Genomic DNA, 16,873 nt, shown 5'->3' with positions numbered 1-16,873 from the left:
TGTTTTAAGCCACTCCATCTAGGATGATCAAATAATTAAGTGAAACAGAGACAGTTTACAGATTTTTACCACAGATATTTGAGACTGTTTCTTACTACACTATTTGCTTACTACCGTGTTTACTTCAACCTATCTAGTCTGTAAGGTTTTGGAACATGATGTCAGTATTTTCTTGCAAGGTTATGTACAGATGCCTCAGTATTTTAAAAGCTAGTTTGTAGTAATAATGCTTTTATTCAAATATAGGTCTACATTGAGAAGTTACCTTAGGTGACTGCTGCATGAAAAGATTCTCCAGCTCTTAGTCTGTAGAGTTGTTGGGAGTGCTCACTTCCTTTCATATTCATTTTGCATTACCATCTGTGTGATTTAAAGTTTATCAGCACAAATATCCCAGAAAATTAATTTCTTAGTTATCTGCATAAATATGCATGGAAATAAAATTTTATTCATGCCAGGCGTGTTTGCACACTCACTAAACTGGAAGCAGAAAAAATCATGGTTTATCAGATCATTCCGGTTAACCATGGTTTCAAATATTAAGTGTTCATCATTAAGAAAATTAAAAGGTATCCATGATTTAGAGGTATTAAAGTAGATTGTACTGTATTCCAGACTGTGCTACCTGAAGGTGCATATGCCTTTGAAGGTATCACAAGATCTTAGGGATTGGAAAGGACCTTAAAAGAACATCTAGTCCAACCCCCTTCCAGAGCAGGATCACCCAGAGCACATCACACAGGAACGTGTCCAGGCACATTTTGAATGTCTCCAGCGAAGGAGATACCACAACCTCTCTGGGCAGCCTGTTCCAGTGTTCTGTCACTCTCACAGTAAAGAATTTTTTTCTGATGTTTACGTGGAACCTCCTGTGTTCCAGTTTGTACCCATTGCCCCTTGTCCTATCACTGGGCATCACTGAAAAAAGCCTGGCTCCATCCTCCCAACACTGACCCTTTATTTATAAACATTGATGAGGTCACCCCTCAGTCTCCTTTTCTCCAAGCTAAAGAGACCCAGCTCCCTCAGCCTTTCCTCATAAGGGAGATGTTCCACTCCCTTAATCATCTTTGTGGCTCTGCACTAGTCTCTTTCAAGCAGTTCCCTGTCCTTCTTGAACTGAGGGGCCCAGAACTGGACCCCATATTCCTGATGTGGCCTCACTAAGATAGAATATATGGGGAGGAGCACATCTTTTGACCTACTAACCACAGCCTTTCTAATAAACTCCAGGATGTCATTGGCCTTGAATTCCTTGACCTTCCTTACTACCTCCCTTTTATTTTGAATCTCTTGATGTTTCAGTTATGGATGTCTACACTGGCTTTTTGTATAATCATCAGCTCTTACACACTGTGGTGTTATTGTCACTCACAGAGTTGGCTTATATCCAAAAACATTTTATGGAATCAAATAATACAGCAAGTTATGTTCTCAGGTCTGTTTTCTCTATAATTGTCAATATACTGTTCTGATGCTGGGATACTCATGCTTGCTGGGAGAACAGATGTCAGCATCCAGACTGCCACAGGTTTTTATGGAAACAGTACACGCGTATGTGTTCATGTACATTTATGTGTTGTACTTAAGTCATAACAAGTAGAAAATCTGTAAATCATTGGCTAGAGTGCGAAAGATTGAATCTGGCATAGACATGTAAGAAGGTATTTTCAAATGGAAGTTAATAGAAGGCTGTTGCCCCTTGGTGTTACTGCGTGAGCAACTGTTTCTCAGTGCCGTAGGGAGGAGGATGTTTTCTGGTAAAGCAGACAGGATCCATGTGGAAAAGTGAGCCTGATAAATAGAATATTAAGATACGCCACTTCTCTTTGTAGGAATTCTGCTCTGAAAAATAACTCTGAAATTGGAATCTCAGAGCTCCATGTTAATTGCTTTTCAGTTATTTTAAAATAAAATGGGGTCATTTAGAAAGGAGAGAGATACCTTATTTGGCTGCCAACCCTGTAAACATAACCTGGGGCCAGGACTGACTACCCTGGTCTGTCGTTCTATCAGCAGCTGCCAGGAGTCTACAAGCCAGACTCTATTTCCAGCTCCCACTGTACAACTATGTCACTTACAAACCTCACTTTCAGGTTCATCTGTGCAGCTTGTCTTTCCCCTTCAGTAGCAACTGACAGAAACTAAACTGAAGGAAGCATTGTACCCTGCAGATTAGTTATATATTTGGGTGACTATGCATGAGCCAATAATTAATTCAAATCACTTTCTCATAGTAAAAATTCAGCCAGGAGCAGAAGTATCCAGACTGGTCTGTCACAGCATAGTGTTATGATGAAGAGTATTCAGTCACAGATGATCCATCAGTGACTTTTCTTCACTGTGCCAGTGGGGAGAATTGCCAGACTCTGAACTAGACGGTTGAATTATAAACACAATTTTGCATCTGTGTAAGTAGACACCACAGGCAAGTAAAGAGCTGGAGATGCTAACAGCCTAACCTAAACCAGCCAGCCTTATGCAACAGGCTTTACCAACTACAAATTTTACAACCAATGTGCCTCTACAGGGAAGTGTTCTAGTGTCTGCTGGCACGTTTCATCTGTGCTGACTGGATGCACTTAATGAAGTTTTCTGGGTTTTCCCAAACACTATCAAGTTAGAGACTATACTTTTTTCCATACTAGAATTTTGAAGAATTACAGTCTACTCACAAAAACATGTCATTTAACATATGATTTGTGGGTTTTTTTTATTGTAGTCTATATGCCCCTGTGCTTCTCCAGGATTTCTGGTTAATACTGTTTACTGCCATGGGAATGGACACTGATGTCATAATGTAAAGTGACATAAGATATATGACATAAGTGACGTAAGATATAAGGTGCAAAATAGTGGTATGTATTACTAAAGGATCTTTTGCATAGCAGTGTATTAATAGTCATTGTGTGGCCTGGATTATGTGAATTGCCTAAGACAGGCTATTTAGCCTGAACTGTTGAAGGAACTGAAGAAATTTTGTTGCTTTGCTTAGAGGAATTAGAGCATTTTATTTTATCAGCATCTTCTGAAAATCCCAGACTAAGCCTCATTCCTGTCAGCTGTGAAACTCAGATGGCTAGCTGAAGACATATGGAGTTTTCATTTGCAAGACCAAGGCCTTCTTCACCATTACATAAAAGCATCCAGTGAGGTCTTTTTATATCTGAAGAGACTACACACATCAGGAACAATTTGGGCAGATTTTAAAAGAAATTTGACTTCACAGGTTTAGCAACTTTTCTTAATGACAGACTAAACTAATGATCATTCCAAAATCATTTGTTTGTAAGCTGTTTTCCCGTCTAGTTGCTGTGTTGAAAAAAGTCTTTATTTTGACCCCAACACTGAAAAGGTGATGTATTTCTTCAGACACAAGCTTTGCTAATTCATGAAATTGTTATAAATTGTAAGTAAAAATCAACGTATTTGTGATTGTGTTAGAGGAGATAGAATAAATGAGAGTTAACTGAATACCTGGTAGGGTGCTGGGTGAAGGAAGAATGACATTATGTTGATTAAATATGCTAACCACTCAAAATACTCTTGCAGAATTTTAAGTGCTTTATAATGGATACCAGTGTTTCAGTACTAGTTACTGCTGTGCTGCTAAATGTCACTAATACATGATAGATGACAAAAAATTAGGATGATTCACTTGAAACTAAAAATTGAGAAACTTTTCACCCCCCACATTTTAACACTACTTTTTTTTTTTCCTTCCTCCCTTCCCTCCCACCCCCTCCCCTCCCATTTTATTTTCTGGCCAAGCACTTACACAAAAAATGAATGAGAAGATTAGCAGCCAGGAGATGAAACTGAAGTTTCTAGAGAAGAAGGTTGACAGCATTGCTGCTGCAATGAATGATGTGAGCAAGATGCTTTCTTCTCTGGAAGGCAAAATCAATGAAGATAAGGGCAGAGACTTCCAGTCTTTTCTAAAAGGTAAGAAAAATAAATTAATGTAATCACTCACACAGTTAAAGGTGACAGGAAAAAATAAATGCTGAAAACATTCATAGACTGTCCTATTCTATTGCTCACCGTTTATAGGGAGAACTCTTTTTATAGTTTCATTACATAATAGAGGGATTTCTTTGTTGATATTTGTTGTGGTGTGTCTTAGATTGACAAAAAAATTACATTCTTGGGCACTACATCATCTGCACGGTAACTTAAATCACTAGCAAGGCATTTTAATTTACTAAGAGCTTCTGCAAATATTCTTAGATCTGTTTTTCATTTATCTGACAGCTGCTAAAAGAAGTAGTATTTCTTTGCTATCAAGTCCAAGTAATATTCTTTCATAAAAAATTCACCTATGCAGGGGAAACACAAAGAATTCTGAGATTGTTGTATTTATAAGGTGGCAAACATCCTGTTGAATAACTATGATCATGTTATGCTTTTTTTGATAACCATTTGTACTCATGTTCATTAGATGAGAAAGACATGGCCAGAAATCAGGTGGCTAGGCAGACTGCCAGCAGAATTATGCATCCACTCTTTGTGAATCCTGTAGCAAGATCTGTTTATTACCCAACTAGAAACGGTGCTTAACTTAACAGATTAGAACTGAAGTTTTCATTTCCTTTATGTGCAGTACTTTTCTAATTTTTCAGTAATTTCTCCCAAACTGTTTGTATTATAGCCTTTAAAATCCAGAGGACTTTTCTATTGTTTAAAAATAGAATTAGGGAACTGAATCTTCTTACACTGAGATAAAACTAAATGAAACAGTAAGTACTTCTGTATTTTGCTTGAATTTAGCAATTGTGGTCCCATTTATTTTATTTTCTGTCCTCCTCTATCTCCTGAGTTGTTCATGCCACAGGCTAGATGGCTCTCTTGTACCCTGGATCAAGTTTATCCCACCTCCAGCTCAGTGACCTGCTTTCACCTCTCCACATATTTCTAGATGACGTTGTTGACCCTTGGGCATACAATGAGTTTTTCTTTGAATATTTCCCATTTCCCTCCTTCTTTCTCTTTTTTTATATTTGCCTCACTCTAGTTGTCAATTTCATGCAATTCTAAGAGGTGTTCTGCTGCATGCTGTACTCCTGCTTCTCATTTTCCTGCCTATATTTAAGGGTCCAAGTGCTAGTTAAAATGTGCAGTACAAAAACCCCCATTATCTCATTTTTCTCTGCAAATTGTGTCAAGCCTTTCTCTGTTTTATCTGCAATATCCTATGTTATACCTGTTTAGATGAAATCTCCAGTTGCTGACCCTTTTTTAATTTGTTCTCAATCTATCTCCTAATCAAAGTAGCTCTAATGAAAATGCTGCTATTAACTACTTTCCTTTTGTCTAATTATGGACATTCCAATACAGGTTTTTCTTGGCTTGTATATAGGTAAGCAGCAGAAATGAAGGGAGGAGGGCAGAAAGAATGAGATTAGTGTTTCTGTGAGCTTGTATGCACAATATCAAAGGGCAATGGCAGTTGCTATCCAGGGAATATCAGCCAGTCATACTCCAGGTGGGTGAAGAGCATTGTAAGGTAGTAGGAGCTGGAAGGAGTTTCCTTGCTGTCCTCTAACTTGGTACATGTGTGCAGTATGGACATATGAGACTTAAAAACATTTACTCTTAGAAGCTCACATGAAGCAAAACCCAACTTCCCCCACTATTACTGCCATCCTGAAGCAATGTGCTTTCAAAGCACAGTTAAATGTGTAGTTGCTTTATGCTATTCTGACCTTTTTTTTCCCCTGATTTTCCATTTTCAGTCCTTGGTGCCCAGGTCCTTTATTCATATCCATTAATCAGCTTTTTTCTTATCATAGGCATTCTAATGGCTGCTCAGCTTTGTATCAGCATGTGTTAGGAATGATTTCTGTTTCTGTGCACAAGCAATTCAATATAGTTTACAAAGCCTTTATTTCATATATACATATCCTTTGGTCCCACAAACCTGTCATTTGTTGATACAGGGCAACACTCACTGGAGTGACAATATGGTCCTTTAATTTGCTTAGTGAAACTTGTGCATTTTTAAAAATTGTTTTCAGCATCTGTTCCTACTTTTTACCTAGAGAAAATAATTTTATGTTCTTACTTTAACTTAATCAAGTCTGCTTTCTTCTTTCTGTGTTTTCTCTCTCCTTTCACTCCACATCAAGCCTTTTTATAGACTGCTTTCCCTCTTAATTATTAAAATGTACACTCCTTTAAAAATGAGTCCAGCAATGAAGTGTTAATCACTTCCAAGTCAGGAAAGTCATTTACAGTTGGATATATAACCTTAACTCAGTCTCCTGTGTACATATATTTATTTTGCACATTATTCTTCAAATAATTGAAACTGCGAAGGGAGTATATGTTGACACAAAGTAATTACACATTTTGGAGTTCAGCCAGGAAGTTAAAATTTATAATCTCATAAAAAGTGCATGAGATCTTTAATGTTCACGGGTAGTTCAGACCTTTCTATTTCAAAATGTGCAACAGAAATATTGAGTAACATCCACGAATGTACTGGGATGTCACCTAGAACCCAAGTTTGGGTCAGGTCTTTCTGTGAAGAAGCGTGCTCCCACAGCCCTTGGTGAGCTTAGGAATAGCACTTGCTTACCAGGTACAGAGTTATTCTAGCCAGGAAATAAGAGAGAAAAACCCAAAGCTGTCTGGTTTATCAGGTTCCACTCCCTTGATGACAAAAACATTGAAAACCAGAGCAGAGCTCCATAAAACACCTACGATCCAACTAAAAAAAAAGCAGGAGTGGGGGAGAGTGAGGCTGGCAGTTTCTTGACTGGCACAGAGAAAAAATGCCAATATGGACCCTGCAGAAGACTTCTATTAGCACGATGGTCTGTTATCACGATTTGTTGCTGACATAAAGAAATTAATTCTTCACAGAAGGTGTAGAGTAACTTTGTTTTTTTCAACAGCCATTAAACCTTTCTTCACAGCTCATTGTGTTTCTTAAAGCACATTTTTCAACATCATGAAGTAACCTGACCAAATAATTAGTCACAATAATTTCTCTAGATGTCACTTATTTTGCTCTGCATTCCTATCTTGGTTCTTTCTCTCAGTTGCCAGGACGTGCTCTTACTTTACTGCTTTTCCTTCATTGAAGTTCACTGACAAAGCTCTGTGTGTAAGTGTCCATGTTCATGTGTGTAAATCTGTTTAGTCATTTACTTGCTGTTTAGGCAGCAAAAAGTAAAATAATAAAGCCAATCTCAGTGTTATCACTTTGTTGGGTTTTTATACTTTGTGTAAAAACTGGTGTAATTTCTGTGACCGCAGTTGACAGTTATTGAGTTTATTACTTAGGAAACTTCATGTTCTGTTTATGAGGTGGCTCTTTTCTAGGCTAGCAAACGTATTGCTCCTGCCTATTATATCCTGCCTTGAAAAAGAAACCACCATCTGAACAAAGGACTGATTTCTCCGCTAAGAATCAGAGGTGTTCACTGTCCATTTTACCAGACATAATGAAGACTGAGACTCATTTATGGCTCATAAAAATCAAACATTGTTGACTACTTTATCTCTGTTTCCAGCTGGAAACACACACAGAATTTTTCTGTTCTCCTGAATAGAAAAAAATACTGTGCTTCTCTCTAGCTGGCTGAACAAACCCATTTTTATTCGGAAGCTTTTTGCGCCTCTGGGGCCCAAAGTTGCACTGAGTTTCGTGGGTCTGATTTCTTGTCATTTTACTGCTCTTGCTGAGAATGTACTTTGAAACAAGGTTTAGAATGCGCCTTGCTGTTTTAGAGATGAAGCAATCAAATCCAGGCTATAGAAATAATTGAGAGGAATCCAGAGGAAGGCAACAGAATTTCTTCCTTTATCAGTACAGTTTTAATCAGAGCACCAATGGTCATCAAGGTATTGTAGAAGTTGAAGGACTTAATCATTATATCACAAGCTAGCTGCATGTGTTCATAGGGTTTAGGAAAAAAGTGAAAATAATTTTGTTGTGTTTTAACTGGACATAGGGGCCATCTTAGGATAAGAAATTTAAAGAAAAATTCTCATCTCGCACCAGAGTGAGATGTAATTAATTCAAATATGATATGCAGCAGTCTAACCTATCTAAGGTTATATGGGAGACAGGTGTTGATGTCATTCACAGGACCAGAATTCTCACACATTCACCACTTCCTTATGCTTTTCAGGATCAATGTTCTTAGGATTTATTAAATAGTTGTAGTATGCAAAACTAACTAAAGGCTTGAACCTGTACGATGCCTGACTTTTGCAGCAGTGGTAATGTTACTAACTTCTGCTTTCACTTCTTGACCATAATGCTTATAAGGCAGGTGTTTTTTTCCTTACTTTTGCAGTGGAGAAAAGTCACATCATTTTCTTATGAGCAAGCTACAAAGCACACAAATCTGATTTTAGTGCCCAGAAAGAGCTTAGCTAGAAGATCAAAGTTGATACTACATATACAGAACCTGAGTTCACCCTTTCAAAATAACAGCAAAACTCCCATTGATCTCATTACAAATAGGGATGAATTCTCAAATACTCTTAGCGATCCTTTACATTCCTCAGCTTTAAATGTTGCTTTGTGGGTGTCCAAATTGGGGTGGGAATGTGTATGTTTCACTTCTGTTGCTTTGATGTTTTCCATATTTGTCCTTTTTCCCAAAGGTCTCAAATCCAGAAGTATTAATGAATTAGTCAAAGACATTGTCAGACAAGAGTTAAAAGTATTTCAAGGTGAAATGCAAGAGAGCACGTCTCAAGTTTTCAAGACTGTGTCTAGTTTGTCAGATGATCTTCAAAATACAAAAGATTTAGTCAAGCATCTAAATGAAACCCAACAAAAATTTGCTCAGGAGAAAGATAATGGACCAACAAAGCTTGACATTCTTGAGCTAAAGAGTCATATAGTGCAGATGAAGGAGGAAATGACCGTCACTTGTCACAAGCCTATGAAAGCTTTACAGGAAAAACAGAAATCCTTGGAAGATAACTTAGAGCATCAACAGTCAAGAAGTGCAATTTATTATGAATCTTTAAATAGGACGCTTACTGAAATGAAAGATGCCCATCAACAACTTTTATCAGTTGAACCGTCTCCAAGCCAAAACATCCCTTCAGCAGGTAATGTCACAGAGTACAATGTTACGAAGTACATGTTCACACTGCATGAGAAAGTAAAGAAACAAGGCATGATGGTACTGCAAATCTATGATGACTTAAGAGTCCAGGATAGCAAGATAAGCAATCTCAGTGTTGCACTGGAAATTCAGAAAGACTCTATTCTGGGAGTCTGTGATGACATGTTGTCAGAGAGCAGAAGGGATTTCCAAACACAACTGTCAGCAACCCAACAGAATATGCTTGTCCTAAACAAAAGTCTCTCTGACCTGCTCCTTCCATTGGACAGTAAGATGGACAAAATGAATGAGCAAATTAATGATTTGTGCTATGATATGGAGATCCTGCAACCCTTGATTGAACAAGGGGTACCTTTTAGTCTGACCTCAGAGTATGAACAACAAGTTCAAGCTGAAGCAATCGATGAGAAGCTTGAAAACCTCACGACTGTCATTAACAGAATGAGTTCTGCAATTAAGGAGCTTTCCAAAACTCAGGAGAAACTTAAAAATGAATCTCAGGCTTATCAGGAATGGTTTGAGAGTCGTGTTAATGAATGTTCAATGGAAATAGAAGATGGATTGAACAAGACCATGATAGTAATTAACAGTGCTATTGATTCTATTCATAATAACTTTATTCTGAAAGATATACTACATGATCAGAGAAAAAAGACTGAAGTCTGCTGTGGCAGAGCTGAACAACTGGACAGCCTCTTAGCTTTCATTCCTCGATTCAAACAGTTGAATGAGTCCCTCCAGACACTGCTCATTGGCAAGAAGTATGAATTCACTTCACAGGTATCTCCATCCTTTTCTGAGATTCCGTATGAGGAGTCTGAAAAAAGTATCCTTCACAATTTCAGAAGATTTTTCTATATTTTAAATGTGACGTCATCAAAAGTAGACAATCAACAACAAGTTATCAGCCACCTGGAGGAAAAACTATTTGACTCTGTGGAAGAATCAAGGGACCATGAGGTTCGCCTTCTGAGTGTGGAGTCGAAAATTTCCAAGTTTTTGGCAAACAACTGTGTCTCACTGAAAAAAAACAAAGCTGCCTCGGCAGAGAAAGAACAAGTAGTCTCGATTCAGCTCCAGATACTGAGTTCCAGGATCAAGGCCCTGGAAGCCAAGTCAATCCGCTTCTCCAATAACATTCCACTTCTGAACAAGACTGCCCATGAGGCCTGGGAGCTGTGTCAGGATACCAACAACAGGATCCAGAAAGTGAATGCAAGTATACCTGTGCTAATTAAACTTGCTCAGCCAGATATCCCCCTGCTGCAGAGGGGCCTCAAAGAGCTCATTGAATCTGTACTTGAAATAAAAGCAGGAACTATCTTGACAAATTTAACCCAGCATGTGGATGTATCAGTGGCCAGTGCAATGAACAACATGACCAAACCTCAGAAACAGGTGAAACCAATTATCAAGAAACCAGCTCCAGTGAAAAAAGGGGCAGCAAATGTTACCATGAGCCTGGCAAGCAGAAGTCAGAGAAACACAGATAATGCTGTAGATTCAGGTAATGCATTTTACTAAAAATTAGGGTCTTTGTAATTAAATCTTATGTAATCACTGTGACGAACTGAGGTGGAAGAACTTGACTGAGAGTGAATTAAAAGTCTGAAGAATGCTATAAAAAGTGTTTCAGAGAAACTTGATCTTACTATGGTAAATACGACAGCAATAGTCTTAAGTAGCAAACACAGAGATTACAATATTTGAACAAAAATATACAGTAAACTCTTCATTAGTTTAGGATATGGATTATGTCTGGTCCTGCCTTCCAGTGCAGTGTTCTACTACAGAGACAAGTGATGCAGTGTGAGGGCAGCTCAGCACAGTTCCCATTTTCCCATTGCCAAGTAGTGCTAAGTCTGTACTCTAGAGAACCCAGAGGCTGCCTTGCTTTTAAGACACTCTCTTGTACATTTTGTATTAGTGGTGGTTTTGCTTTATTCAGATTATGCCACCCTCCCATCAACATGAATAAGAATGCGAGTGTGTTATTTATGCATTTAAAACAGTGCATCTGTGTGAGTGAGGTAATTTCCCTCTATCTTGTTTCTAATTTTGTTTTCACATGATTTCTGACTCGTAACAGACATGCAAGTTTCCATTGTTGCTCTATCATTCAAGCCTGCAGTGAAATCAACCTATTTAAGCATTTTGTATCCTACATTTTAATTGCAAAAACTTAAGGGTTATTGCAGTTCAGTTTGATGACATACGCTTCAATTTTATTTTTTTAGTCTTTAGACTAACAGGTAGATGAAACTCTTTTGTTTTTATTTTAGTGATTCTGAAACCATCACACTGGAAGTATTAGATGCCTCTGCTTAGCAGAGAAACAGAGTTCTCAGAGTCAGTCTTAATCTGCCCACCCCAAAACTGAAGGGCATTGTTGAGGCACATCTGCTCCTTACTATTTGCCCAAGAGCACTGGAGGTCAATTTTTGTGCTTTTTTTTGCACCATGAACACCCTACACAGGGCTTATACCTGCATTCCCTCCCAGTGGTCCCAGTGCCTGGACCATCCTGACCTAGCCCCTACACTGCACACCTTGCCCATGGGCCTGGGTTCCTTGTTTCAGATCAAGCCAAATCCTAGGCTTTTTGAGTGACTAACCCTGGTTAGAATGATCAACCTGCCGTGTTCTCTTTGTCCCTTCTCCAGGTAAGACACCAACCCTGCTGTTACCCCCAGTTCCTGGCTGCTGGCCCTGCCAGCCCCTCTCACACTGCTCCCAGGCACTCCTCACATCTAGGCTGCTGGGGATGCTCATTACTTTCATCACTGTCAGACTGAGAGTGCTAAGCCAGAGGTGATTAACAACTGTAGACTGAAAACCAGTCTGACCCTGTGTGAGCAGGATGATTCAGTAGATTCCCAGGCTCTTCCAATCTCCCAGGGCTTCCTGAGAGTCAGTTACTGATAACTGTATATTGAGAAAATGTTGGTAAGTTACTTCCTCTTCAGACATTTCCAGATTGAACCACTGGAGTCACTTCCTTACATAAGGAGACCATTACATTGCTAAATATTTGATTTGCTTCTAAACAACACCCCAGTACATACTGACAGAGCTTTGTTACTTGTTTGAAGATTTCTTTGCACAGCATTTGCAGTCTATTTCCCCATGACCTTCTGGCTACTTGCCCTCCTGAGGAGCAACAAAACTCAGAATTAGCTAGCTCTCCTTGCTCCTACCATACTGAGTGTAAATAGCTCCTGTGTTCTGTATATTCTCTGCTATTAATAGCTGTAATTTAAGTCTTTAATTTTATCTCTAAGGTATGTCTCTTTTACTCATCTACACTACTAAGCTGTGAAAGTTTAATTAAAAATAGGTTATGTACTATAGTAGGAAATCCTTTCCTAAACTGAACCTCTTGACATCTTTACCCCAAGCAGAGAATACAGACACAGTGTCTCAGGATGCCCTTCAGCAAGAAAAAAAGAAAATACTGGGCAGAGGATCAGCCTAAGCCAAAAATGGCAGTAAATCCATGCTAGTGTAAAACCACATGGAAGCTGCACAGAAATTATCTGCTCAGTAGGGTTCTAGGGTACTTGCCTCTTTCTCTGAAAGTACTAACTTGAATAACCTCTTCACAGCTTCTCCTAGTTCTAGCAAATAGAGCAGGCTCCACAGCTGCTGTTAAGCAGTGCTGCACATGGAGGGTTAATTTGTTGCAGGCAAAGCTATGTCTGAATTTGATTTAACTCCAAGGTTAAGTTCAGGCAAAATCATTCCTCAGCAGACTGTTGAAACACTAGTCTCAATCTCGTTAGCATTTCCTCTTTGTAATCCTTTTCCTGTTTCTTGGATTTACACTTTTTTATGATAAGCAGGGGTCAATTAACAGAGAGGCTGCTGTGTTCTTGCAGAAAGCTTTTGTGTTTGGGGAATATGATACAGTCAGCACAATCAGCTGTTTTCCTTCCTTTTCTGCTTTCCTTTCACACTTGGTAAATATGTGGCTGCTAGGTAAATAGGAGTGAAATGTTGTGGCTGCTTTCTCAACATAACTTCATCTAAGTGAGCAGCAAAACTATTATCTGAGAAGGAAAACATTAATTCCTCACATCCAGCTGCCTCTGCGGTGACCCCAGTCATGATGGTCCTAAATTGCTTAGTTTCCCATTACAGGATGGATGTTCTTTTCTGTAAAAAGAATTACTCTTGTGTTTTTAAGTCCACAAGCTCTATCAGTGCAAATTCAAGCAGCACCATAAAACATGTTTTAGCATTCTCCTACTGAACTAAAATTCCTCATGGAAGTAGTTTGCCTTAATGCAGGGTGGCTGCAGTAAGGCAAAATATCTGGATGAAAATCTTTTAATGGTTCTCATAATGTTTGTTGTGTGAGATGTCCCAAAGAAGTTAGGTTTGTAATATATTTCACCTTATCACATGTACCTGACTCTCTGAGATAAGCAGAATTCAGCATTTACAGGTAATTCTGAGACTAACTGAGGGCAGGCTGTGTTCAGGCGAAGAGGGAAGCTGCACAGGAAAGGGTCTTAACAGCCTGGACAGGATCTGAAGTTGGCTTTCACACAGAACCTCAGCGGAGGTTCCACCAGCTTTAAGAAGTGACAAAGAGGCTTTCCAAAATATTGAAAACTTGGGAAGTGTCACCATAACGATGTTGCAACTGAGGTTGCTGGTTTTCCTCCCTCTCTCACAGGACAGTATTCCGCTTGTGTCAGTTCCCCGTGCCAGAATGGAGGAACCTGCATCAATGACAGGGAGAGTTTTATTTGTGCTTGTCGCCACCCCTTTGGAGGAGTCAACTGCAGCACGAAGCTGGTGAATGACAATTCTCTGAGTGCTGGTAAGTACGAATTTAGTAGGTCAATGTGCTAGCCCCTGCCCCAGGGCCTACTTTGAGAGTATTTGCCGGTCAAAGGTCTCGCATTTCACTTTAATGAGTGCCAACCCAAGTGGTAGTGTCCTGTGTTTTGGTGCTGAAAACATCAATCCCCGTGGGTGACTCCCGATCTCTTTCCTTAATGTGACCAGACAATGGGATTAAATTGACTTGGGACCAGCCATAATAGCTGGAAAGCTCCCTCCTAGAGGGGGTGTGCACATCACTGGGGAATACTAGCTTCAGCACGACCATAAATGCTCTATAAATACCAGTGACTGCTATGATGTGTGGGACTATGGCCTCAAGGAGTAATTTTGGACATGCCTCTGATTTTTTCATCAGCAAAGGATGCAGCTCTTGAAAGATACTTCAAAAAAGGAAAGTGGAAGCTGTGCTTATTCAGTCAGGGAAGCAAACAAACAATTTACACCCAGGCCACATGGAATTTGAATTTTATGCAGCTTTCAGCAGCCATTTGGCTGATTCTCACTCATGACAGCATATGAATAGTGAATAAAATCATTTGTACAGTGGCAGGGAATCATAGTGTGCATGCTCAGCTTGAAGACAAGAACGTATACTTTTATTTCCACATTTAACGTCAGGAGTGCTCAACCTCTTCAGTGTTTGCCTAAGATTTATGGAGAAAGTTCTTGGCTTCAACACACACAGATGAGTAATGAAAGCTCCCGGGGTGGGAAAAACTTCAGGGGGGACGGAATGTCTAGAAAGAAAGAAAAGAAAAATAGCAGTTCCCTTAATGATAACATAGTATAGACTTATAGCAAGTTCCCTTGCTGTTTCTAAAATTGTTCTTTTGTGGATACACCTAGCACTAATTGTGAAGAAAATTGGTTTTTATACAAGACAGAAGAAGCCTGTGTTTATGCAGACACACTATGTTTCAGTTGCTCAAGCTACTGGATGGTGTGACTTAAGAAAAGCTGGCTTTGGTCTTCTGGCTGCCCTGACCTGCTTTTCTACAACGTAGTTTTGCTTGAAATTGTTCTTTATTCCTTTTCAGACTTTTCAAAGGGATCATACAGATACGCACCTATGGTGGCTTTTTTTTCGTCTCATACATATGGAATGACCACTCCAGGACCCATCAGATTCAACAATCTGGATGTCAACTATGGAGCTTCGTTTGCCCCAGCAACTGGGAAGTTCCATGTTCCATACCTGGGGGTCTATGTTTTTGAATATACCATTGAATCATTTAGTTCACGTGCCTCTGGCTATCTGGTCGTTGATGGAATAGACAAACTCAGTTTTCAGGCTGAAAATATTAATAGTAACAAGTACACAGACAGAGTAATTACTGGAAATGCTTTATTAGAGTTAAATTATGGTCAAGAAGTCTGGCTCAGACTGGCAGTTGGCTCTATACCAGCCAAGTATCCACCAGTAACTACATTTAGTGGTTACTTGTTGTATCGTACCTAAGTCAGTCACAAATGTAAACAGTCACCACCAATTGAGGCAACCTGCATGTCAATTTTTTTTTGCCTTTACTTTATTTCTTCAGTATCAGTAAGTTTCTGAAAGTAATCGATGTGATGGTGTTTGAAATGCTGAATCTCCAAGTAGTTGCATGGTTATAGCCATGTGTCCATCTACAGAGAGAGTCCACAGGCTGGACATGGGGGAAAAATAATCATCTTTCTTATGTAAGAACGACTGGGAAGCACAAATCTGATTATGTTCTACATTTACATTGCATATATATACTTACATAAGGTTGCTGAGAATCAATTCTCCAGACAAATCGGAACAGGTTTTGATTATTTCTTTACAACCTGGGTGCATAGCCGAGGTGATGGATAGATTTTGATGACTCAGATGCTGGGTGGGTACCTAACTCATTGCATCAAGTGATAAACACTTCTAAGTATTCTGTTTGGAAAAAAAATCTATTTCTTTTTAATTTTGCCTGACAGTATTAATCACATTGATATGTCAGAGTACAATTGATTCACAGTTTTTTTTAATGTAACCCTTTTTTATCTAGCAATAAAAAAAAAAAAAAAGAGGGAATACTTCAACGTGCATGTTGATACATTCAGATTAGAAATGAGGCACCCATTTTCAGCAGCGAATATAATTAATTATGGGAAAACCATTATAATGGATTTGGTGGAGTGTCTTGCTTGAAGCATTTAAACTACAGGTGGATTTTTCTTAGGTGACAGGTTTTTGAGCAAACACAGTTATATTGGCTTCATGCAGATTTTAGCATATGAACTTTGTTCTGTAATGTACACAAGGTTAAATGAGATAATCATAGTACTTTCTAAGTTTAAGCTCTAGAAATCTATGATTTTTTTGTTCCTGCATTATACTCACTAACTAATTACTGAGGCAAGATTAAATGTACTTCAGCCTGCATAAACCAGATGATGATTTTCAAGCACCAGTGCAATAAAAAAATTGTTTTGCTTCATACTGTGACTGTCTGAAAAAAAAAATAAACTCTCGGGTTCACATCCTTATCAGTTGCAAAGTCCTGGGTTGCTGCAGTTTCTGAATATCCCAAAAAATGGTGTGACTGACCAGATTTGCTTTTGGTGATTACCTTGGTTAGTGCTAATTGATGAGGTTTTACATCTCTGTGTGTTTGTCTTCCTCCCTTTAACCGCCCATCTTAAAAAATGAACTTTCTCACATTCTACACGTCCATACCAATTAGTGCTGTGGCCAGGCAGTCCCTTACCGTGTGTTATGCAGGTTTGTCTCTGTATTCTTGTTTATGCCTTCTTTGACCAGCTGCTCTTAAAGGAGCAGATGCTCTCCTTCCATGGCCCTTAAATGTGGTCATTGTTAGTTGGCGTGCTTCACTGATCTATGTCAATTTACTGAGGCCCAGAAGGTCTTGAAGCTCCCCAAATTATTTTGTTTTCCACTGTCAGGA

The 16,873-nt window shown here is 39.0% G+C and overlaps 1 protein-coding gene across 1 annotated transcript in view; it reads left to right on the top strand.

Moving 5' to 3' along the window:
• Positions 1-15,408, top strand: part of MMRN1 (multimerin 1) — a 39,508-nt gene extending 24,100 nt beyond the window's left edge. The window contains exons 5-8 of the mRNA XM_009995867.1: positions 3,772-3,945; positions 8,623-10,602; positions 13,777-13,923; positions 14,987-15,408. Coding sequence (XP_009994169.1) covers positions 3,772-3,945; positions 8,623-10,602; positions 13,777-13,923; positions 14,987-15,408 — 2,723 coding nt within the window. The remainder of the gene's footprint in view (positions 1-3,771; positions 3,946-8,622; positions 10,603-13,776; positions 13,924-14,986) is intronic.
• Positions 15,409-16,873: the final 1,465 nt, after the last annotated feature.

The sequence above is a fragment of the Chaetura pelagica genome, unplaced genomic scaffold (genome assembly GCF_000747805.2).
Source record: "Chaetura pelagica isolate M959 unplaced genomic scaffold, ChaPel_1.0 scaffold142, whole genome shotgun sequence".
In the NCBI taxonomy this organism is placed as follows: Eukaryota; Metazoa; Chordata; class Aves; order Apodiformes; family Apodidae; genus Chaetura; species Chaetura pelagica.
Note: the sequence above shows the minus strand (reverse complement) of the source record. Positions and strands in the feature narration are given on the sequence as shown.